This window comes from Phodopus roborovskii, unplaced genomic scaffold (genome assembly GCF_943737965.1).
Source record: "Phodopus roborovskii unplaced genomic scaffold, PHOROB, whole genome shotgun sequence".
NCBI classification, from domain to species: Eukaryota; Metazoa; Chordata; class Mammalia; order Rodentia; family Cricetidae; genus Phodopus; species Phodopus roborovskii.
Window position 1 is genome coordinate 10291690 of NW_026126424.1, and position 24928 is coordinate 10316617.

The 24928-nt window shown below is 39.5% G+C and overlaps 1 protein-coding gene across 3 annotated transcripts in view; it reads left to right on the forward strand.

Moving 5' to 3' along the window:
* The first annotated feature begins 4604 nt into the window (after nucleotides 1-4604).
* Abcd3 (ATP binding cassette subfamily D member 3) overlaps nucleotides 4605-24928 on the forward strand; it is a 55779-nt gene continuing 35455 nt past the window's right edge. The window contains exons 1-2 of one of the 3 annotated variants that reach the window (XM_051185579.1): nucleotides 4605-4812; nucleotides 20560-20596. In XM_051185579.1, the coding sequence (XP_051041536.1) occupies nucleotides 4703-4812; nucleotides 20560-20596 (147 nt within the window). In that variant the 5' untranslated portion in view covers nucleotides 4605-4702. Of the gene's footprint in view, nucleotides 4813-5020; nucleotides 5044-20559; nucleotides 20597-24928 lie in introns of those variants that run through there. The other 2 variants (XM_051185578.1, XM_051185580.1) reach the window with 2 other exon arrangements.

The following is a 24928-nucleotide window of genomic DNA, read 5'->3' on the forward strand; positions in this document are numbered from 1 at the left end:
TGGCTGGGCATTGAGCTGCTGGACAGAACATGAAGACTACAATTTGCTCTGTACCTGACGGAGTTCACAAACGAAAGGAACAGAACAAGCAAGTGCAAGCATGGGGATGTGGAATGAACATGATTGCAGGAAATGTCTGGCAACATGAACTTGTTTCCTTACAAGGCCCCTAGCCTGCATTAGTCTCTCCTTCCTGCAGATTCCCATGTAATTTTGATTATATACCCAGCACAGCTTTTATTACATTTCCCTTTTGATTATCATCTAGTTCGAATTGTTAATCACAAGAGGGCAAGGCTGCTTTATTTACTCTTAGGTGTGTTCTTGATGCATGACTCACAAGATAATGTCTTGAGATTATCAACTGAACACTTTCTTCTTCCCTTTCTCCTATTTGGAGAACAGGCCCAATCTAGGCATGACTGCCTTCACTGCTGGAGGACTTCATGACATTTTGTCAAAACTTTAAGTTTGAGATGACTCAAAGGGTCCTCCCAGAGGGCTGGAAAAGAGAGCTTCATCTTAAGATGAGCTGAGTTGGAAACAGGGCTATCAGGGTAGAAAGTATCTGGTATCTAAGGAGGAAAGAAGAGTATGTTCCCGGGAGGAAGTGACTGGAGTGTCCATGTACTTCCTGCTGGGGTGGGAGATCTGGAAAGGTAGGCAGACCTTCTCTTGCTACTGGCTTCCTGTGGGTGTTGAGGATCCTGGAGTTTATCCTGGTGATGAGACAGTAAGGGGTTTGCTCATTTGCATCTCATTGTCCTTCATGACAAGTGTGCTCTGATTCTGTGCGTTTGACACGGAACATTATCCTCTCAACCAGAGATATCACAGTCAGTTAAAACGCTTTCTTCCTACTTACAATATCACCCACTCCATATCCGAATTAAAGCCACGGAATCCGTCTCTTTCTATTTGCACAATGCTGCCTCGACTCAGTTCTCATTTCCCTTTACCTAGATATTTTACACAAGTGTGTAAACTTGTCTCTCAGCTTGGCATTTCCTCCTTCAGTATACCCTTCATGCTCCACAAGCATGTTCTCTACCCTGACCCAAAGCCAAAGAACTCCCTCTCTCCCCCTTCACTTCCACATGATGTTCATAATATTTATCCTTGCATGCATAATAAATCACACCTTGTTAACTTGGCATTATGCCTTCTACAACTTTATACTAAACATCTCAACCTTTTCATTTCACAACCCTCCTTCAACCTCTGCCTTCGCTGTCTTCCCCAATCTGCTTTATTTTTGTTTCTGTGACTTTGATCCCATTATTTATTCTAAATGTCCCAGTTTTTTTTTTTTTAAGGTTGACCCAAATCAATTGGTTGTAAAAAGATCACTCTCCAAATTTAGTGTCTTAACACAGGAAACATGTATCATATTCCACAGCTTCTGTGAATCAGGAGTTTAGGGACATCTTAGTTGATTTGCATGATGTGATCATTCATGAGATTGTAGTTTTCTGGAGGTTTGACTGCAGAGAAAAGTCTGTGTCTCAAGTGACTGTAAGGCTGGTGCTGGCTTCTCTGGGGCTTCCAGAAAGTTCTCCATGGTAGTTGGCTCCCTCTGTAACAGTGGTTTCAACTGTCCTAATGTTGTAACCCTTTAATCCACAGTTCCTCATGTTGTGTCGACCCCCAACCATAGAATTATTTCATTGTTACTTCATAACTGTAATTTTGTTACTGGCGATCAAGGCAGAAGTCATGACACTTGCTGGGATCTCAGACAAGAGTCATATACCATCAGGTTAGTCTGAAGTAAAGGAAAGACACAAAGGCAAGGATACCACGAGGCGCAGCCCAGGAGAACAAGCATGAGAGTTGGCTGCCACATATTTTTCAGGACACTTTCTTGATTTTCCAGCTCCATATGTTCCCCCCTCCCACTTCTCGGTAGCTCAAATTCTGCAAAGGCTAGGTCTCTGGAGATTGCTTAATGTAATCCCATCTTCTCTTTTGTATAATTATTTGGTATGATAAAATGTGAATCTGAAAAAAATCGTAAATAAATAATATGGTGCTAAAGAATTTTTCTCCCTCTAAAATCCTATTGTATCACTAAGAGGGGGAAAGCGCTAAGAGCTACCTGAGACTGACTTAGAGAAAAAGCCTTGTGCTGGATAGTCTTAGGTCAGTTTGATACAAGCTAAAGTCATCTGAGAGGCTGGAACCTTAATTATCAAAACACCTCCATAAGAAACAAAGGGGCAGTCCTGTAAAGCATTTTCTTAATTAGTGGTTGATTCGGGATGGCCCAGCCCATTGTGAGTGCACCAAGCCCTGTCTGGTGACCTGGGTTCTATAAGAAAGCAGCCTGAACAAGCCACGAAGAACAAGCCAGTAAGCAGCACCCCTCCAGGTTACTGCTGTTAGACTTCCAGTCCTGACTTTCTTCCGTGAAGGACTAGTGCAGATGGACGATGGATGGATAATCAAATAAGCCCTTTCCTCCTCAACTTGCTTTTTGGTCAAGTGTTTCATCAAAGCTACTGAAACCCAAACTAAGGCAGGGCAAATTTCAGAGACAAGGAGTTTATAGACGATACTCTGCACTGATTTAAACTTTGTATTTTCCAAAGGAATAGAACCTGAAGTCTACTTTGCAGCTCAGGTTAATACTGGAAGTAGATCTGATTTGCTTTGAGTCTCCCAAGCACTACTTCATTTAGATTTTATACTTCTCTGAGTGTAGAAATTTCCTCATCCTTTTTGGGATCAGGACCACAAATCCATCCTTCTGCTGTGTGGTATCCCTTTCTGCATCAGCTTGGTAAAGCTAACTTTGTTGGACTAACCCTGAGTGGTTTTTATCAGATGGGCATATCAACAACTAGAAAACAATGCAGCTTTATAATTCCCCTCCCTCCCTCCTTCCTTCCCTCCCTCCCTCCCTTCTTCTGCCCCTTAGAATCTTTTATGCTTTTTGGCAAGGGTATTTTGCAGAATATCTTGTCTGTGGATTATTCTTACCATTTCCCCCCGAATATCTGAAATCTATTTCTTCATTTCAGTTTCAGAAACACTTCTTTTATTATTACAAACTCATTTTCTCCTCAGGTTCCCAACACTTTTACACTATACTGCGATTCAATAAGACCCCCTCCCATTTGCAAGTAGACTCCTTTGACCTTAGGGTATAGTTTTGAAATCATATTTGTCAAGACTTAACTAGAAGCTTTAGAAATATTCTGAACTTTCTTATTGATATTCTCATAGCACCTAATTCATTTCTCTAACACGACACAACTCATCCATATTTTTCTTCCTGTTTTTCTTCTGTACCAGTCTCTGGAGAATAAGGGATTGATTGTCCATACTTGAATTCTCTGTGCCAGGCATACCTAATTACCTAAATGACTCCCAGGGTAATGGGAAACACACGAATGGCATATGGAGAATTTGATGGAGGTTCTACTTTTTCGTAATTTAGACTTTTGACTGATTGAGCACCTGTGCACGGCACACGCTGCTGTGTTTGGTCTTTGCCATTCTCATAACCTTTTAAACAACCACCCATTCACAGAGAAAACACCTAGGGCACCACTCTGTTTTCATTGGTTACTTTAACGCGTAGGCAACTTGTATATAAGTATTGTGAGAGGTTTTATTCGCTTCCTTTCCGAGGGACACTTGCTTGTCTACAGTTGCCTCGACTGAAACAGCCATTCATTAAGTTATTGTGCATGGGCTAGACTAAATGCTCGGGATAACAATTCCTTCATGACAGGGGAGGGACAGGAGAAGAATGCTGTAATCTGTAAAGCCCTTTTGCTTCTGGGAGTAAGGCCAGCATCAAGACAACACACGATTGTTATTCCTGAATGTCCCTTTGCAAAGAACAGTGTCTCTCAAACTTTCTTTGACCAAACCTAACATAAAGAAATACATCGTTTTTTTAAATCGCCATTCCTGACACATATCTACTGTGTGTGTGTGTGTGTTTGTGTATTCATTCCCCGTAAGACTACTTTTTGCCATGCACTCTGAGCTTTTTCCTACTACAGATTCTTATTTAAAAACTGACTGATGGGCCGGTTCTCCTAAACCGATATTTACAGAACTCCAGAGATAAGAATCCACGACGACTTGGAATAAGGTATCTGGTCGGTAGTCTTTCTTCCCAAGTCTGCCTTCATTCTTTAAGATGCAGACGATGCCCGTGCCTCCAGCCTGGCTAGGGCTCGGTGATGGGGCCGTTTCCTCCTTCCCCGGCTTCTTTAAGAGGGTGGCACCGACTCATCCAGGGGATGGCGGAGGGGCCGGGCTCACTGAGTCCGCGGCGCAGGCCTGGCTCGCTCTTCCAGGTCTTGTGAAAGCCAGGGTGTGTGCACGCGGAGCTCACAAGGCCGAAGCGGGGGCAGCGCGGGACCTGAGCCGAGCACCCGGTGCGGCTGCCGGCAGTTTCCGGCGAGTCCGCGGGGGTCCGCGCGTGCGCACAGCGTCCCCGCGGTGTGCGTGTGTGTGCGCGCCGGGGGAACCTTCCCGCCCGCGCGCGCGCCCGCCTGCCCGAGCAGCCGAAGTCCGCGGGGGGCTCGGCGCGGCGGCGCGCGCCAGGGGGCGTTCCCGCGCGGCCGGCCCCGCCCTCGCTCGGCGCCGAGCTCGCCTCCCAGTTTGCCCCGCGCTTCCTGCACCGAGGCAGTCGCCGGCGCGTCCCCTACCCCGCGGCTGGCTCGCTCGCCCTGCCGGTGCCATGGCGGCCTTCAGCAAGTACTTGACGGCGCGGAACTCCTCGCTGGCGGGGGCCGCGTTCCTGCTGCTCTGCCTGCTCCACAAGCGGCGCCGCGCCCTCGGCCTGCACGGGTGAGGCTCGCGGCCGCGCCGCCTTCCCGGCCCCGAGCGGGTGCGCCGGGCGCGCGCCTTGCCCTTTCCTCCCGGGGCCCGAGCTGCGCGGGTGCCCGCGGAGCGAGGCCGGCGGTGGCCGAGCTCCGAGGTCCCCGGCCGGGTGGCGCCCGCGCTGTCCCCGGCCCGTGGGAGGGAGGAGGGTGCGCCGCGTCCCCTCTCCACCTCCCTGCTGTGTGCCAACTTTTCTGGGTGCGTTCTGCTTTTGCCATCTCATCTCCACCGAGAGCCCCTCGGGATGCGTTCGGGCTCAGGGTGGGCATTTTTCTCGCCAGGCTGGACGCTCTTGGCTAAGTCCCTGGGACCAGCTGGGGCTGGACTCCGGGGTAGTGGCGGCGCACAGTCGCCAGGGCGTCCCCGGGGTGGGGTGGGTGGGTGGGTGTTCTGGGTCCACTTGGCACGACTTTCTTCCAAAGTGGTGCCTTCCTCTCCGGAGCTGGTCAGCGAACGTCCTGACATTTCGTTTGGAAAGGCTGAATTGGCTCCGCGGTGTGGAGGACAAAGTTTCCTCCCCGGCCGGGCTTTATAGGTGAAAGGTGAAAGTGTGTTTTAGGTGAGGATCACTTGTCACTTGTCCCTCCTGCCTGGAGAGAACGTTAACGTTGACTTTGAACTTTTGGGACATGAGAAAAGGGAGTTGGGTTCTGGTAGTAGGGTTACAGGTACAATTTTATTTCTTGTCGTGTGCATTTATTTGATTTCAGCGAGTGAATGAGAAAAGGTTACTTCTTAAGCGTTCTTGCTCGTCTTTGAATATTTAATATTCCGTCTTAGAACAATGCTTCCATACATTTTATTTCATCAACCCTCTGGGCAGGTACCGTTGTCTCCTGCTTTTGATTTGCCTGAACTGTTTAGAATTTGGCCCGAAATACTAGCACGGGGTTCCTATTACTCGGTTCCTATTACCCTTCCCATAAAGTATTTTCTGTCTTTCTGTCTGCTTTGACTTGCCTGTTGCCTGCAACATTATACTTTTTCTTCCTAAATCAGCTTTGCAAAATAATGTTCTGCATCACTGTCATACACTAAGGGTTCGCCTATGAAAAAAATTTCTTTTGGAAGGGGGAGGAAAAGATTAAATTAAAGTATTTTTTTTCTGTTTGATTGTGTTCTTTTTGAACTCCCCTTTTGTAACTAGCAGTTATCAGTTATTTGAGAATCTGCCGATAGAAAATATTACATGCTTTATCTTGAATTATTTTGTTCTTTTCGGTTTTTTCCTTTTTTTTTTTTTTTTTTTTTTTTTTTGCAGAGAAGCATTTCAGTGCATAAAACAGGCATTTTAATGGGGGGGGGAGAAGGTTAGGGGGGAACTTGACTGTTAACAGCTCTGACAATTTAAAAACAGTTCTCTTTACTAGGACATTACATTCATACAGAAAACAACATACGCATAAATGCCGGGCTTGTAAGACCTTGAAAAGCAGAACACACCTGTGTAATCAGTGCCCAGGTCAAGAAGCAGCATATTCAGCACCCTAGAAATCTCTTCATGTCCCTGTCCAGTTACGGTTCAAGCCAACAGCTCTACTCATTATTTATGATACTGTAGATTATTGAGTACAAGGAGTTTTAGACATAATTGAATGGGAAATAGTAGCAATAGAGGTGACATAATATAATTCACCTTCTTCAATAATTGAAACTGTTCATCTACCATTCCAAAAGTCCTGTTGAGAAACTTTGTGAACTTCCTGGAGATAGAATTATGCAACAGGTAATTTAGTGAACAAAATAGTTGCTAATCGTTCATGTTGGAATAAGTAGCAAAATCTTTGTTTTAGCATTAAATATTTTGAGGGCTGAGAATGCAGATTATGCACAGATAATTGTGAGACATGAATTCCTGTGATAAAATGATTGAACTTACAAAAATCACTAAGAATGATATATACATCTACCATTCCAAAAGTCCTATTGAGAAACTTTGTGAACTTCCTGGAGAGAGAATTATGCAACAGGTAATTTAGTGAACAAAATAGTTGCTAATCTTTCATGTTGGAATAAGTAGCAAAATCTTTGTTTTAGCATTAAATATTTTGAGGGCTGAGAATGCAGATTATGCACAGATAATTGTGAGACATGAATTCCTGTGATAAAATGATTGAACTTACAAAAATCACTAAGAATGATATATACATATGAGTGGCACATATGTATCATTCTTAGTGATATATGTATCTAATACTTAGATTAGATACTGTGTGCTTCCATGATGTTATGTTTATCTTTCAGTCCTCACCTTTGGTTTCACAGTTTGGAGGTTAGAAATTTCTGACCTTCTATTTTACTGGCTTTTGGAAGTTGTTTGGTAACAGAACTAATTATTTTAAGGTCTTGTGCTGAACTAAGGGATAAGTGGTTGCTAGTCCTTATTTTGTCCATCTTGTGAATAGTAGGTTTTTCTTAGAATATATATTCTTTTGGAATTGGATAGGTAACAGCACTAGTAAAACCACTTCAGGAGTTATATTGCAGCATTAATCTAAATATTAGAGTGGATAACATTCTGTTACTTTAAAATTCTGTTCATGTTGTTTTTATCACCCTATTAAATCACACACACACATACTCCTTTACTATGGAAAGTTTTACATATATGCATTTAACATAAAGCTAATCTCTCATTAAATTTACCCATATTGTTTTGTCTATATTTATTTGTTCCCTTCTTCTTTTGTTTAAATTATAGATTTTTAGTTAAAACTTATATTCATCGAAATGTGTAATTCTTAGTTACCCTTTTTTCAAACAAGTAGACACATTTGTATTGCATTCCTATCTTACAAATATCCATCTTCATCTCTCCAGAAAGTTCCTTTGTATTTCCTTTTAATCGTTTTCTACCACTGTTTTGCTAACTTTTCCCACTTCATTCTTCCTTAAACAGTTGACTCTTTTTTTAACTTACAGGCAAGAGTCACTTAATCACTAAGAAGGAATTGTGTAGTATGTTGTATTTCTGTGCCACATGCTGTGGGAGACTGTATGTGTAACATTTAACAATATGTAAGCTGTCTTAAGGAGCTTATATTCTTGTTGGGGAAAGGAGATTGGAATGTGCAGTGTTAAAAGTATAAGATGATACAGTGGTGTGTACCTTACTGTCCTAGCTTCTCCGGGTTAGATTTGGTCTTTGCTTTCTTTTTGTATTTATCCAGCCATGTGCGATTAACTTGTAGTTGATTGTAATAGGCTTTGTTTGGGAGTCTAATTGTGATCTGTGCAGTCTCAACCACTTCTCTGTGTTATTTTCCTTCAAAATTTAGCTCAGGAAAAAGCTTTCTGCTAGGGGTTTTCTGTTCTTCCTTCCACTGACTGCTGTATGTGTCCTTTGTTTTTGTGACACTGTAAGATTCCTCTTCTCTAGCACTTAGTTTTGTACTGGTCCCTTTTCTTGGCTTCTGCTTATACCTTACTGAATTTCTTGAGACTTTGGACTGAGTCATGCTTATTTTTCCAATTTACTTAACTTTTATTTTTTTGCTGTGCTGGGGATCATACCTAGGCCTTGTGCATGCTAGGCAAGTGAGCTAGGGAGACTTTTGAGTCATATTTAAATCCCTCATTTGGATATGTCCCAGGATAGACTCTCAATAAGTGTTACAGAAGGAATAAGCGATGCAGAGCTGTAGAACTTTTAAGAACAGTTGGCAGGTGTTGGAGAAACAAATAGAGGTCTTATCTTCATAGAAGTCGTGTAATTGAGAGTCTGTAATATGATCTGAATAGTGGGAAGTCAGTAGGCTAGTCCTAATGCAGGGAAAGGGACCAGTCTATATTGCCACAATATTTTACTATGCTAAATAAATAAACCACCAAAACAGAAGAAAGCAGTTTCCCTTCCCACCAGTGCTTGTGAAATAAAGTTCAGATTTCTTATCCTAGGTTTCAGAACTTTCCTCCATTTAGTCTCATCTTACCTGACTAATCTTACTGTGGTCTTGCCTGCCAGTTGGTACTCTGTGTTCCAGATAGGCCAGTTGCCACACTTCTCGAGCAGGCTACCCTTCTTTCTGGCTTTGGCCCTTTTTCTATGTGACCAGTCTTGCTGTAATTTCTCTGTGTCCTTTGTTCTCCACTTTTTTAACATACTTACAGGGTTAGAGAAGGGTCACTCTGACCTGAAGTATTAGCTGTTTTTGATGATGTCAGTGATGATCACCCTGCTTTTAACCTCTCATTCAAGTACCTTGCCTGTTGTGTTCTGCTGATCTAGCTGGGTGTGTCAAGTGCACCTTCACCTTTTGTCCCTTTAAAGTCAGTGTGTAAGTGGTGGGACACGACTTCCTCCCCTGATAGTTCCACAGTTGCAGGTGTAATGGGTCCCTCTTACTTTTCCTTTGCTTCTGCTCTGTTTTAGATCCCACTCACTTGTTTTTTGAGTCTGTCTCTTCTATACTCTACATGCTTTCTCTAAGTATGCTTCCCAAAGCAGCTATTTATAGAAGAGTTCTGTTAGAAAATTGGAATTAGTAGCAAAGGTTGTACCTCAGCTTAGCTAACATCTTAAGATTCTTTTATTTTAGATATTTGCGCATTCCCACTACTGGAAATTTCTTTGCCATTTCCCCAATTCGAGAGTCTTGTCTCTACTTTAGCATAGGATGTGCTCCTGTCTTCTTGCATTCCTTTCTCTAACCTCTGGTGACGTTCCTGAAAACTTAATTCGTCTTTTCCTTATACCTGTCTGTTGTTTTCCAATCAAGCTAGGGATGGCTTCGTGCTTCTTAGTTTTATAAGTTCACTGAAGGTTTTGTATAAGCATGAACCACGGGAGGGGCTGGCCCCTTTGGGTTTCTAGACTAAAAGGAACTGCTTAAGGAAACACATTAAATAAAAGGGTATTTCATCAAAAGCAGCTGTGTGCTGAACCCAGTTGGGGCAGTTAAGGCCGGAGCACAGTTGTGAGAAGTGGGTCTGTGGTCTGTGGAGCCACTAGGTCAGGGCTGTCCAGTTCATTACAGTTCTCAGGTTTGGTGCGTCATCCACCTTGGCAGCCTCTGTGTCAGGGCTCTTGCCCTTGGTCTTCCCCCTGCCTGAAATGTTGTTTCACCAATGTCACATCGTTTATTTCTTCCCCTCTTTTAGTCATTGATCAGGTAGATCACATTTAGACCTGTTGCTGTACGATCCAAATAACATCCTTTGTGTACATGTTCTGTGTCCCTTCCTAGCTATACTTTTCTCCTTAGCACTTGCTGTTCTTAGATGCCGTTTACTGTACCCTGCATATGTCTGTGCTGCTGGGATGGAATTAAGCTCCACAAAGGAAGAACTTTTTGTCTGTTTTGTTCATTGGGATAGCCCTAGTGTGTAGAACTGTACCTGGCATGGTGTACTCAGAAAATACTGTTCAGTGATTTTACCCGTGATTAGGGCACAGCTACTGCTAATTTAAGTAACAGTTTTCTTGTTATAAATGTGCATTTTATTTTAAGCATTTTATCTCTTTAGGAACTAGACCTATTATGACTTCTATTTGTAGGTTCAGAAACTTAACATAAATGATAGCATTAATTTACAGTTTTTTAACACCAACTTTTGACAGTTAAGGAGTGGAAATATTAAAAATAATTGAACTAAAATTACTCATATCACCATAAATATCAAAAACATTTTATTTTTGCTTACTCTGTATGTATATGCCTTTTACAGTTATAACTACATGTTTTACAGTTTCCATTTAAGGCATAAATCCTGTTTTTCCTTAAAGCCTTTATGACTATAGTTTGCATGACTTTACTCTGCTTTATTTTACCCTTACATGTTGTGTATTTTGACTGTCTGTGAAAGATTTTGTTTTTTCTTGTAGTGCTGGAAATGGAATCTAGAGCCTTGCTTGTACTAACAGGGGTTCTAACACTGATCCATGCCTATGAATTTTTATGGGTAGTATATGGATTTTTGTCAGTAAATATGTATATTTCTGGTGGATAATTTCTTTGGACTAAATTGTAGAAATAGGATTAATAAATGGAAGTCTATGGATGTCTTTATCGTGATGGAAGGGCTGTGAACATTCTGAACTATGCAAATTGACATGCCTTTTTTAAATGAGTCATGCAAATATGTAATGCTATGAATGAGTGTTGGTATAATTTACCATTATTGAGGGATTTTTTTTTCTCTTTTAGGGACTCAAAACAGTATTGAAAAGTTAGTTTATATGTGTTTTATAGATTGGCAAGAATGAGTATTACTTGTTTTCATTCGGTAGCAGCATGTTGGTCATGAGGTAGTTTGGTATAGTTAAAGGACACGGTCTTTGAGGTCAGGTAAGGGTTCAGAGGTTTAGCTAGCCGTGCTTTAGATCTATGGCTTCTCATCAGTTTCCTCACCCTCTCTGAGCCTCAGAAGAATAAGGATAATAGTATTTATTTAAGCCATCAGTTATGTGAAGATTGAATAGGAAAACATCTTAATCCAGTGCTCAACTCAGAAGCCATCATTATGCCTGCCAAAAGAAAACTAAAAAGACAAAAGTACCTCAGAAATTATTGAGGCTCCTGAAAATGCTGTCAAACGTGTCAATGAAAATGTTGTTAAATAGCTTTTTAGTTGGTAAAATCCATTTACTTTTAGAGTATTTCATTGGTTTCAGAGACATAGTTTCAGGTCTTACATGTTTCCAGCTGCCATCTCCTAAAAAAGGATACTCTGTATTTCTCCACCTGATAAAGAGGTGGTCTAAACTTATCTTATTCAAAGGTGATTTTATAAGTGCCGAACAGAACTATTGATGGGAGATGCAATTATGTATATATGTTTCTCATACTGGTTAATAATAAAGCACTGTTGGCCAATAGGAAAGGAAGATAGGAGGGACTAGCAGACAAGGAGGAAATAGGAAGTAGTGGGGAGGAGTCAAGATGGAGAGTCTGAAGAAAGCAGTCTGGGTGGCAGCGCAGACCAAGGCGGTGAGCACAGCTTTCCGTGCTGGCGGGTCAAAGTACCTGCCACCATCTTTGGTAAACCGTGGCTGACACAGCTATGACTTTCATTTTAGCAATGTTGTTGTTTACCGGATAAAAGACTTGTGGCCAGACGAAGATAAAGATTTACAGTAAAGACAGATTCATATTAAGAAGAACCTCTAAAGGTTTACAGTGTGTTTTAAAATATACGTAGACATAAAAAAAATGGTTTTAAAGAGACAAAGAGGAACTGGGTGTTGTAGCACACGCCTTTAATCCCAGCACTCAGGAGACAGAGGCAAGCAGATCTCTGTGATTTCAAAGTAAACCTGGTATGCAGAGTGAATTCCAGGACAGATAAGAGTTACACAGAGAAACCCTGTCTCAAAAAATAAAAAGTAAAAAAAAAAACAGAGTAATAATAAAGCCACATAAAGATAAAAAGATCAGAGAGAATCTGGTTACTGTATGCTATTGTGTTGTCTTTACATTCTTTGACTGCTGAAAAAATAACAACAATTGATAAAGGAAATGTTGCTGGATTAAGTCAATTTATATATTTTAAAAATGCTTTAACTCCAACATTTAAGTTCAAGGACAAGTTACTGGGAAAAAGAATTTCTATTTTTGTTTCCACAAAAAATGAAAAGCTGTGGATTCCTGCCAGACTAATGTGGTTTGATCAAGCCAGGCCCCCTAAAACAGTCATTGGTGATCCAACATTCAAAACAGCTTGGACAAAACAGCCTTGCAGACTACAACCAGGATTTCTAAATCTTCTTAGGATTCCCCCATGACAGCACCCCCTATCAACAAAAAGTAGTTTAAAAAAAAAACGACGCCCAAATTCCCAAATATTGTTTATAAATGTTTGTTTTCATTTAAATGGACTTGGTTATAAATGGTTAATGATCACAACCAATATCTTTTTAAAGGTAAAAAGGGAATTATGGTATAGATATGAATACTTTGTTTTGGAATGGATTTTCATTTATTGATACAATTTAAGGTCAATTTTGTGATATATATATATATATTTCTCCTCTTGTTTAAGTATTGTTTAGAAATGTAATGTATAATTCAATACAGATTATAGATAGTATCTATGATAGTCAGATATAGTTAAGTTAGTTAAGTTTTCTAGATATACAGAGATGTATTTGAGATGAATAGTCATTCTTCAAACATTTCAAAGACCTACAGAATATGGCATTTAAAATGGTTTAGGGTTTTCGTGACAATGAGACATAATTGCTCTTGGCAATACCACCTGCACCAGAAAAGAAGATGGTCATTGAAGAAACTCGTTTTGGAGTTTGCTTCCAATATGTCAAGACTAGCCATTTGGACAAAATACTGCTCTTGTCTGGACTGTTTGACTTTGTGCTATATAAACTGGACATGCAGGGCCCACAGAAAAGTGACTTCTGATTCAAGATGGACATTGCTACAGAGATCCTGCTTCATGGAAGAGTCTTCGAGACAGTATGCAGGACACGGAGAAAAGTGACTGACAAACTGCCAATACAAAAGGACAGTTTAAAGTTTCCTGCTTTACTGGAGAGTCTGTCAGACACACTATGGCCTATGGCTGAAGATGGAAGATTACAGAAGAACTTCGGGTGACTAAAAAGACAAGATGACTCTGTCATTTATAGAGTTTATATATTATCCTTCTGTGGTCTTTAAGACAGATAGTTATGGTTATAGTTTTCATTAGTTAGGATTAATGATAAGTTACTTAGACTTTAGTCACACAAAGATAAAATAGATGATGGAATATTTTCTTAAATCTTACTAAATGTTAATGGACTAAATATTGTTAACTGTGATTCTTATTTGATAACTGATGTTTTATATATTTTGCTATGTTAAGGTTAAAACACTTCTTTTTATTTAAACAGAAAAGAGGAGATGATGGGAGATGCAATTATGTATATATGTTTCTCATACTGGTTAATAATAAAGCACTGTTGGCCAATAGGAAAGGAAGATAGGAGGGACTAGCAGACAAGGAGGAAATAGGAAGTAGTGGGGAGGAGTCAAGATGGAGAGTCTGAAGAAAGCAGTATACGACAGCCAGCTCCCGGTAAGAACACGTGGACATACATAGATTAACACAAATGGGTTAATAACTAAGGCAGAGCTAGCCGATAAGAAACTAGTACCTGGCCAATAGTATAATATCTAATACAGAGTCTCTGTGCATTATTTGGGGCTGGTGTGGCAACGGGACAAGACCGGGAGGCGGCAGGCGGAAAAACCGTACTCGTTACAAACTATGACCTATTTTTGTAGACTATAAGCTTTTGTTGAAATAGCATGAAGTTGCATGTGTTTTTTAATGACAACCACATATTCTTTGATGACTTTCTCTCTTCAAATTGTTCTTTTGTTGTTATTTTTGAACCTTGGGTATTGGTTGGTGCAGGTCCTTGTGTATCTCTAAAACTGTTGATTATTTTTTATTCTTAGTATTCTTTCTGTATATCTTCCTAGTAAATCCAAAGAATCGGATTAGAGTAATTATAGGTAAGAGAATCTTTTTGATAATAGATACCCTTTGAGAGTAGTTTTTGTTTTTATCTGTCTAGCTAAATTCTAGAGTTTACTATACACTTCTAAGTTCTCAGGCCATACTGTACCTTTAAAGAAGTATGTCATACTTTCTCTGGGTTCACTTGTCTAGGACCTGGTGATTTTCCTCCACTTCTGATCTATCTTTTGGAATAGAATACACACTGGGATCGTAGGGAAGAAAAGATTGTATTTCCTTTGAAGTTTTATATGGCAAATTATATTCAAATTTATTCAAAATGTTACCTATCTATTCCATCTATCTGCCTATGTATTTGTTTATGGCTTTCTGAGGCAGGGTTTCTCTTTGTAGCTTTGGAGCCTGTCTTGGAGCTCACTCTGTAGGCCTTGAACTCACAGAAATCCACCTACTGATCCTGTTGGCATTAACAAATAGATGCACTATGTGGAATGGAGTAGTCTCTTAGGTATATAATAGCTTAGATAGTGTATTGTGCTTATATGCCGCCCACTGTATGTTCTCATTTTAAAAATATTTATGAAACTTGTATCTCTGAAGGAAGTGATTCTTTATTTTAATGTAGTGAATAGCACTAGACCCAAGAAATAGTTTAAAAATTATTCTTTATTTCAAATGTTAAACACTTTTGAATAACAAAAATATTTAATACACCTTAATTTGAATATTAAACAAGAAAAGGAGAATGTGCTTATTATCATTTGGCACTGTTACATTGTATTTCATTGATTCTAAAATCTACTTTTTTCACATTATAGCATCCATTTTCACATTTTAACTTCTGAAATTAAGTTGCAAAAGATAACTGATGTATCTTAGTTTTGACTAGAACAGTATTTAGGTTGTTGCATTTCCTCTTTCTTATGCATGTTTTTATCTTGTTTGTAAAAATACTGTATATCAGCTTATGTGGAGGACTCTAAATTCAGTTACTACTGTTCTTCAGTATATTGTAAGCTTAGGAAAACAAGAAATTGTAATAGAATCATGTATTTTCCTCATTCTAGACCAAGAGTTAGAAGAAGCAGGCTGACCTGAGATCATCAGTGGGTAGATACAAAGCCAATTTCTCAAAGGATGCTGAGGTTTTAGCCTGTTAGTAGATGATTAAAGGTTCCTCTTCTTGAGATTAAGGGGTTTGGGCCAACTCTGAACCTTAATATATGAGAATGTAGTTATCAAGGAAGACACTGGCATTGATCTCTGGCCCCCCACATGCACCAGCATATTCACTGCACCTACACACTAAAACATGCATGTGTATTACACACAAGTACACATGCAGAAAGAAAATAGACCATTAAAAGAGAACCGTGCAATATAACATTTCAGGACTACTTTTCTAATTCAGTCTCTACTAAATCCTCCAGTAAAGTTATATTTAGAATACCATTCTCTGTTTACCTGTGAATACGATTTTATTGCTTTAAGAAATAGATTTAAGGTATTTTCAACTTTAGGGTTCCTTTGACTTTTTCTATTAGTAATACCCACGTATGGTGTTTTCTCAGAGGCAGTGTGTCCCTGAGAAGAGTGGAGGGCAGCGATTCCTTAACCACAATAAAGAATCACAGTGAGCATTATTAAGCATTCTATAAAAATGCTTCTTCACAATGAGATAAAAACAGCTTAATTCCTAGGGAGAATGCTAGGTGGTGGGAGGAAGTGAGTATGGCAATTACTGTAGATGGCTGAGCTTCATTTTGAAGTGGTGCTTTTAAAAAGCAGTCCTGTCCTGTGTATCTCATGAAGAGCCAGTGTCCTAGTCCATGCAGATGTCTTGGTGAGGGACGCTTCTTACTCATTCACTTGTTCCTGCTGAGTTGCTGCCCTACTGTGTTTCCTGGAGTTTTCCCAGAGTTAGCCATTTATGTATCTGGTCACTTAGATTTTTATTCTTTTCTTCTTAGACAGATTCCAGAAGTCTTGGTCTGAAATTAAATTTAAAGGAGAAAACAAAATATAAGTTTCAAAGTATCTACCATATGTCAGGCATAGTGTTAGGCTTCAGTGATATGGAGATGAGCAAGACATGGCCCTGAGCTTGTGCTGGAGGGCGGCAAATGCACTGTAAGATTATGGATGAGTTTAGCCGATACCTGATACTGTCTGCATGAGAGGAAAAAACGGACAGAGAAGACTTCCAAGACAGAGTTGGTAGACCATTTGTTATCCTGACTGGCACCATTTAAAACTGAAGGGAGGTAAATCAATCACTTTGTTAGCACAGTAGGTGTGAGAAAGGACCAGTCTGACCTTCATTCCAATAAGTCAAATTACGGATGGTTGTGAGTGTCCTTGTGGGTGCCAGTCCTCCCTGAGAGCAGCAAGTTCTCTTAACAGCTGAGCTTTCTCTCTGGCCCTGATTGTCTTTTGAAAAAGATTCTCATTATGTAATCCAGGTTGGCCTAGAAGTCCTCATCATCCTGCCTCAGCCTGGGATTATAGGTGCCTAAGAGGACTCAGGGGAATTTAACACTGTTTGAGATGGAGATGGTCAAATCCTTGTAATTTCAGTTTACCCTGACTAATGTTAGAGTACCTTGAGTGTGTAGAGTTTATGCTTAGTGGCAAATCAGCCTGACTGGGCGGGGACAAGCCCTGAGCTGCTTTAGTACTGTGCCATAGGGTTTGGACTTTGTTCTGAAAACTCTGTTTATTTTAAAGTTTAATTGCAAATTATACATTCTCATGGTGTGAAAAACAAACAAACAAACAAAAACACCCAGAACTACTGATAGGAGTGGAACAATCCGTTTTTGTTAGTTTTAGTAGTGATGACTTACATGAAGCAAGCACCACTTCAAATGTTTCATGCTCAGTAGCTTCAAATTTATCTGTTCTTTTCAACATTCTTAGTCATCAGGGAGATGCAGCTCAGAATGACTCTGAGATACCATCTTATACCTGTCAGAGTGGCCAAAATAAAAAATACTGATGACAGCTTATGCTGGAGAGGATGTGGAGAGAGGGGAACACTCCTTCACTGCTGGTGGAAATCAGTATGGTGGTTCCTTAGAAAATTGGGAGTCAATCTGCCTCAAGACCCAACAATACCACTTTTGGTATACCCAAAAGTATATTCACATCACAAGGGCATTTGCTCAACTGTGTTCATTGCAGCATTATTCCTAGGAGCCAGAACCTGTATGCAACCTAGATGCTCATTAGCCATTTGTACAAGTTTTGATTAATGACTAATGGGTTATATCTGTTGATAATTTTTTAATTGTTTTCTTTGTTTTTTTTCTTTTTTCTGTTTTTCTTTTCTTTCTTTCTTTTTTTTTTTTTTTTTTTTTTTCATGTTTATTTTTTGAGACAGAGTTTCTGGCTGTCCTGGAACTCGCTCTGTAACCCAGGCTGGCCTCAAACTCATAGAGATCCACATGCCTCTGCCTCCCAGGTGCTGGGATTAAAAGTGTGCACCACTACTGCCCTGCATTTTTTTGCTTTTTATAAAAGTTCTTTATGTTTTGAATGCTAACGTCTTACTACATTAATGTTTGCAGATATTTTTATCTCATTTTTATGCTGCCATTTATCCGTTATTACCTCTGCTGTGCTGAAAGGCACTTTGAGACAACTCTATAATTTGTAGTGTTTTAAACAGTTCTATAATATACTAAATTAAGAACAATAATAACCTTAGGCGCTATTTTTTAAAGAAATTATGTATTTTTGTTTTATCTGTATAAATGTTTTGCTTCCATGTATAGTAAGTGCACTGCATGTGTGCCTTGTGCCCATGGAGGTCAGAAGAGGGCACCAGAGCCCCTGGAATTGGAGTTACAGTTTTGAGCCACCACGTGGGAATTGGGAACCAAACCTGGGTCTTCTGCAAGAGTAGCCAGTGCTCTTAACTGCTGATCTATCTCTCCAGTTCCAATTCAAGCTGGAAACATCCTTTTACTTGTTGTTAGGTTTGTCTTTCTAGCTTTGCTAGTCTTGTGTATCTTAATGCTGAAAATGAAGTCTATAGATTGGATGAGCTCATGAGGCATTGACAGTAGAAGGTTGAGTGTACATACATGGCCCTGTAAAAGACTTGGAGATGTGCAACAAAGATTCCCCTTTAAAGAATGATTTACAGCCTACCTCTGAGGAGTGTGTAAGCCAGGCAGCCCCTCTGCCCTTGCTTTAGAGTCAGTCTACTCCAGGCACATAGAGTCTCAGGTTATGACTTAAGAGCAGCATGCATTTGGACAAGTCTAAGCAAAGCAGAGGTATGAAGACATTTCAGTTTATGACAGAGCGTTCATGACAATACTTACTGAGAACATGTCTTATTTTGTTCTCTATTTCTGTGTTAAAAACCAAGAGAACGTATAGAAGAGCTTACTTAGGCTTATGATTCTAGAGGGGAGCATGACAGCAAGTGGCAGGCATGATAGTACAGGAGGAGGGAGCTGAGTGCTCACAGAGAGTGCATGGTTAACAAGGTGAGGCCTTCAGTTCTCAAAGCCTGCCCCCAGTAACATACTTCCTCCAGCAAGCTTGCCTTTTCCAGTAGTGCCACAACTGGGGACTAAGTGTTCAAATGCCTGAAAATACAGGGGACGTTTCTCAATCAAAGCCTTTTAGACCATCTATCTGACCTGCTGAAATTTTGCTGGGTCTGTTTGAGTTATGCCTAAACTTGCTTCCCCCCTTTTATCCACTGGTACAGATTTCTTATTCCAAATATGCTTTACCCTTAACTTGAGAGAAACCAAACCAATCTGCATTAACTTCTCATCTCTTCTGACTACTTGCCTAGGAGGAAGCGAGCACACAGAAACAGGGTTTAAAACATGGTTCATGTTTCATTGAAGAAGCTCAAGGATAGTGTGTTATAACAGGTTGTAAACCAGGCTATGATGCTGTACGACATGGACAAGTAATCAGATGGTGAACCCGAGCTACTGTTTCCAGGCCACTCTCCTCACTTGTAATATGAACATGACAGATTCTGTTCCTTGAGACATCTAGTTTAGATTAGGTTACTCATGTGATTGAGGGGTACAGATTCTGAGCAGTGTACAGGAGGACCCAAAGTTGAAAGGTTTTGTAGTGTGATGGCTAATCTCAATTGTCAGTGTGACTGGGAAAGAAACCTCATAGAATCCAGTATCCAGAACTATCTATGATGAGGGCATTTCTGGAGGAGATTCTCTAAGTGGGTGGACCTGTCCTGAATGTAAAAGGCACTATCCAGCAGACTGGGAACTTAGATGGGGTGACACTCACTGTAACAGGCCCTCTCTTAGCTTCATGTGTGTGCTGCTCTGCTGTCAGGCCTCTCAGGTGATGGGAGATGTCATTCTGTATATATGTTTCTCATACTGGTTAATGAATAAAGCACTGTTGGCCAATAGGAAAGCAAGATAGGCGGGACGAGGAGACTAGGAGGAGAGAGGAAGTAGTAGGGAGGAGATTCAAGATGGAGGACGGAGAAGAATGCCAGCCCCTCTCTCCTGTAAGATGAGACCATGTAGAAATACTTAGATTAATAGAAATGGGTTAATATTTAAGACAGAGCTAGCCAATAAGAAACAAGTAACTGGCCAACAGCTTTATATCTAATACAGTGTCTCTGTGTGTTAATTGGGGCTGTGGGCCCAGACTGGCAGAGAAAAAACTACTCCTAACACCCAGGCTCTGAAATCTTCCCTTGTGCTTTTAAGTCTCAGTGCATGCTCAGCGCATGTCCCTTTGTGTCAACTTGTTAAAGTCCCATTGGTTATAACAGTTAAGGTGGCCAAGCTTTTATTCAAGAATGGAGAGGTAAATTGTCATCTTTCTGTGGGAAGATTTATAAGAAGTATACATAGTATGTGGGAGTTTATACACACACACACACAATTTGTTTATAATATTAGTAAGCTAATATTTATTGATTACTTTATCTAGACAATACTTAGTACAGATTAAACATGTCTGCCCTGAAATTATCTGAAACAATAAAACTTCAAGCACCCTTGGTTTTTGCATCTAGTGAATATATGAAACAGATACTCCAAATTTTGAAACACTATGAAACCTGGGACACTTCTGGGCCCAAGCATTTCATGCAGCAGATACCTGTAAAGAGGCAACTGAGCTATTATTAATAAACAAATTTTGACTCTCGAGGTTATAAATAAAAGAAAACAACCATTTGTAGAATTTGATATATGTTTGATATCTTAGAAAAATTTTAATTATGGAAGCATATAGCAAATAAAGTAAAGCTCTTTTATTTTTCCTTTGCAGTAAGAAAAGTGGAAAACCACCATTACAGAACAATGAGGTAAAAGTTTTAAATCTACTTTCGGGGATGATTAGCATTATTTAGTTAATTTTGTTGGGTAATTTTGAATTAGGAAGAAGTCAGAATTTTAGAATGCAGGTTTTTTGTTTGTTTGTTTGTTTGTTTGTTTTAAGGAATTCTCTTTTAAGAGTCCCACCTGGTGTCTTCTAGTATTACTCCATTCTGTTCATGGCAAGCAGTTTGCCGAGAGGAAGCAGTCAGAACTGTTAGATATGATGAGATTTACTGCCCATGTAGCTCTGATTTTCTTTTTATTGAGACAAATATCTCACTATATGCATAGTCTTGGATGGCTTTAAACCCTTTGTCCTCCTGCCTCAGCGTCCTTAGTGCAGGATTTAACATATGTATAACATTTTGTTAAACTATTTCTTTAAATATTTATCATATCATTTTTATCTTTTTAAGATTCATGCTTCTGGACTTATACTAGAATTTTCTTAGACATTGTGCTTAAAATAGTAGTTACCCAAAGGAGGTTTAACTAGCATGAAATACACCAACACTGTTAAATTACTTGATGTGAACACCATATTGCTAATATTTAGCCTTACATTGATATTATTTATACATTTAAAACTTTTCACCTTAAGTTATTGGTAAATTATAATCTCTAGGTATCTTTTGGCGATCTCTCTGATAATAGATCTTCTATTTCTGTACTCACACTAATCGATTTTTTAAATAGCTTTATACTCCTTATTTTAACAGTCATAATTTAAGTGTGCAAGTCAGTTCTTAGAATATTCATCACAGAGCTGAATGATTGTTACCACTCTCTTAAAATTATTGGTGGTTCCAAGTGGGCCCTGAGGTTATGTCTTACCCAGATGGGTCTCTATAGTCCCCATTGCCCTTCTGAGTGGTCTTGCCACACCTTCCTGCTGTTCCCACCATGTGTCTCAGCTCCAACTCAGCTGTGCCAGTTGAGTGGATTGCAGCTGCTACATTTACTGTGGGGACAGCCATACTTGGTTACCTGGCCTATAAAAAGTTCATGTTAAACATCATCACACTGACGCTATGGTGAACCCCAGTTGTACTTGCCTTTGACATGGAGAATCTGGGAATTAAGGCCAGATACTGTTGCTGCTGGAGATCCAAAAAGTTCCTTTCCTGTCATGGGGCTCACATAAAACACAGAGAAGAAACTGGAGACAATGTGGGACCTCTGATCATCAAGAACAAAAACTTAATGGAGCCTTGATGCTGCATCCCACTGTGTTGTGATGTCACCTGGCCATTTAATTAGAATGGCACCCACTCTATCTGATTGGCTTCCCCAGTTCTAGATGTAGAACCTTGCAAATGGCAGCTTTCATATTCATGGCATCAGCCTTGCTACTGAAACATCATGTTGAACATTTTTTGAAAGAAGAGGGGGAAGGAAGGAAGGAAGGAAGGAAGGAAGGAAGGAAGGAAGGAAGGAAGGAAGGAAGTTAGTTAAACCAACCTCAAGGTATATGAGGTATTTTGGTCCTGTAAGGATTCATTCCTTTAAAATAATGGCCTTAGAATTTAGTTGTATATTGTACTTAACATAGTAGATTATTTTCAAAGTCATGTACCATGTCCATTGACTTGTAAATTTAAAGAAAAATAAATATTCATATTAGTTAACCTGCAAAAGTAAAGAGTGTGATGAAGTTGCAGTGGCTTATTATAGCTTAGGAGAAACATGCTGTTACCTTGACTGCCCTTGAGGCTGAGGTGATGACATGAATTTGGCTTGAGTGTTTTAATGTTTTCAATCAGAATTAATTGAATGTTATTCTTTTTAAAGCCAGCCAGATCAGATCAACAGTGAAGGAGCAACAACTTAAAAAGAATTCTTTTTGTTAACTTCCACCCCTAAATCTCATGCTTAGTACCACTCACTCCTTATTATCATCCCCTCCCAGCCCTTAGCAACTTACTGATCTACTGTTTGTCTATTGGTCTACCTGCTTTGTGGCGTTTCATATTAATAGACTCATGCAGTGTGTGTGGTCCTTTAGGCCTTTCATTTAGCATGAGGTTTCTTCATGTTGTTGCTGTATCCATATTCTATTCCTTTAATGCTGAGTAGTATTCTGTTGTATAGGTTATAGCACTAGGTGAGGGACTTTTACATTGTTATTACATTGTTAACATAAGCATAAGTGTTGATGAGTAATGCAACTGTGGACATTCATGTACCAGTTTTGAGGTGGATACATGTTTTTATTTCTCTTGGATGGTCTCTAACAGACCGTAATATATCCCTGTGTCAGTTTATTGGCTTTAACTGTCTGTACTATTAGTATTGTTTTGTATGTAATTCTTATACCTACTATGTTAATACAGGCTATTATGTACAAGTTTAATTTGCCTTTTTTTCCTTAAAATATTGATAGAATTGATTAAGTACTAAATCCCTCCCCACCCTTTGTCTCTCTCAGTTTGTCTTTCTTGCCACTGTGATTGAATTTAACTGTAGCAAAGCTTGTATTTCTCCATTAAGGTCACTCTTTGTCACCACCTTTTTTCTTTTGAAACAAGGTCTCACTTTGTAGCCTTGGCTGGCCTGGAACTTTCTGTGTAGACCAGGTTGGCCTTGAACTCATATAGATCTGTCTGCCTCTACCACCTGGGTGTTGGAATTAGAGCTAGGTTCCACTATGCCTGACCTTTAAGTGTTTTAAGAGAAGGATGGAGTTAGGAGGACAACTTGAGGGAGATGGTTCTCTTTTTCTACTATATGGGACATGTGGGTTGAATCTTTACCTATTGAACTGTCTTGCTTCCCTTCTTTTACTTTTTTGTTGTTTGTTTTTGAGATATAGTCTCATTATATGCCTAAGTCTGGTTTTCTGATACTCTGGCCCCATAATCTCTCACATCTAAATTATCTATCTGAAATGTATCTTAAGATCTAGGACAGCTAATTTGATTTCACTTATTTTGTATCCACCCATCCCAACCCTTTATTATTTATTTATTTATTTATTTATTTTTTTACAATTTTGTGTTAACATACATAAAATAAATTGTAGGTTGTATCGTGTAATCAAGGTAGATTTAAGTTAGGTAAGTGATTGGTAATGGAAATACTTACACTTGTATCAGTTACTTTTTATTTTCTTTGCAGTGATAAAAAGCCATGACCAAGATAATTTTAGAAGGAAAAGTTTATTTAGGCTTACAGTTCCAGAGGGAGTTTATAATGGCCAAAAGGCATAGCAGCAGGCTATGATAATGTTTTTGTCAAATAGGAAGCCAAGAGAGAGCAAATTGGAAGTGGGTTGAGGGCATAAACTTTCAAAGCCTGCTTCCAATGACTACTTCCTCCAACAATACTCCACCTTCTGCAGACTTAATAGCTTTCCCCAAACAGCACTACCAGCTAGTTACCAATATTCAGATGCCTTAGTTTATGGGAGACAGTTTTCAAACCATCACAACACTGCATTGAGATTGTTAGGAAGTGCACAGATACGCTAAAATGAAATGTGATAGGAAACACCCCAAATATTAACAGTTGAGAACTACAGATGGTAGGTACAGATTTCTAACTTTGCTGATCAGAATTTAAATTTTTTCCTACAGTGACTGTTACTTAGGAGAGAAAACAACTCAGAATATATATATATATATATATATATATATATTCATATCCTACCCTTAAGATGAGGATAACTAAGACAGTTTTTATAAGATGAAATTTAAGGTGTGAAACTGTTAATTAGGGAGTTAGACTTCAAACAATGTACATAAAATTATTTTACATATTTAGGAGTTTTATGAATTTACTTTTAAAGTGAAAAACACATCATTCTAGAGCCACCCATGCTGAAAACTGTAGAGCCACCCATGCTGAAAACTGTAGAACCTAGTTAATTTTTTGTTCAGTTTTTGAGTAAAGTCTTTTTCTGAGGCCCAGGCTGTTCTGAAACTTAGTGTGTTGCTGAGGCTGGCCCTGAATTTGTGGTAGTCCTCCTCGGTTCTCAGAGTATCGGGATCACAGGTGTGCATCATCATGAGCAATGTAGGATCTCCTTTAACTGTCAGGTAGTTCTCTGTTCTGTGAATGTCACTGCCCTGTAACTTCGTGTTCTGTTGTAAGAATGTGAGCTGCTTCCCCTTCTTATAGTAAAGTCACCACAACTTATGTAGTAATGATGTACATCTAGTTTTTAATTTTATAATATAAACCATGCTGTTTTCCTCATTAATGTTGCTGAATATATGTATAGGGGTATCTGGAAGTTAAATCTCTAGGAATCTGTCCCACCAGCCAGCTCCCAAATAATCACACAGAGACTTATTAATTATGAAAGCTTGTCCGGTATC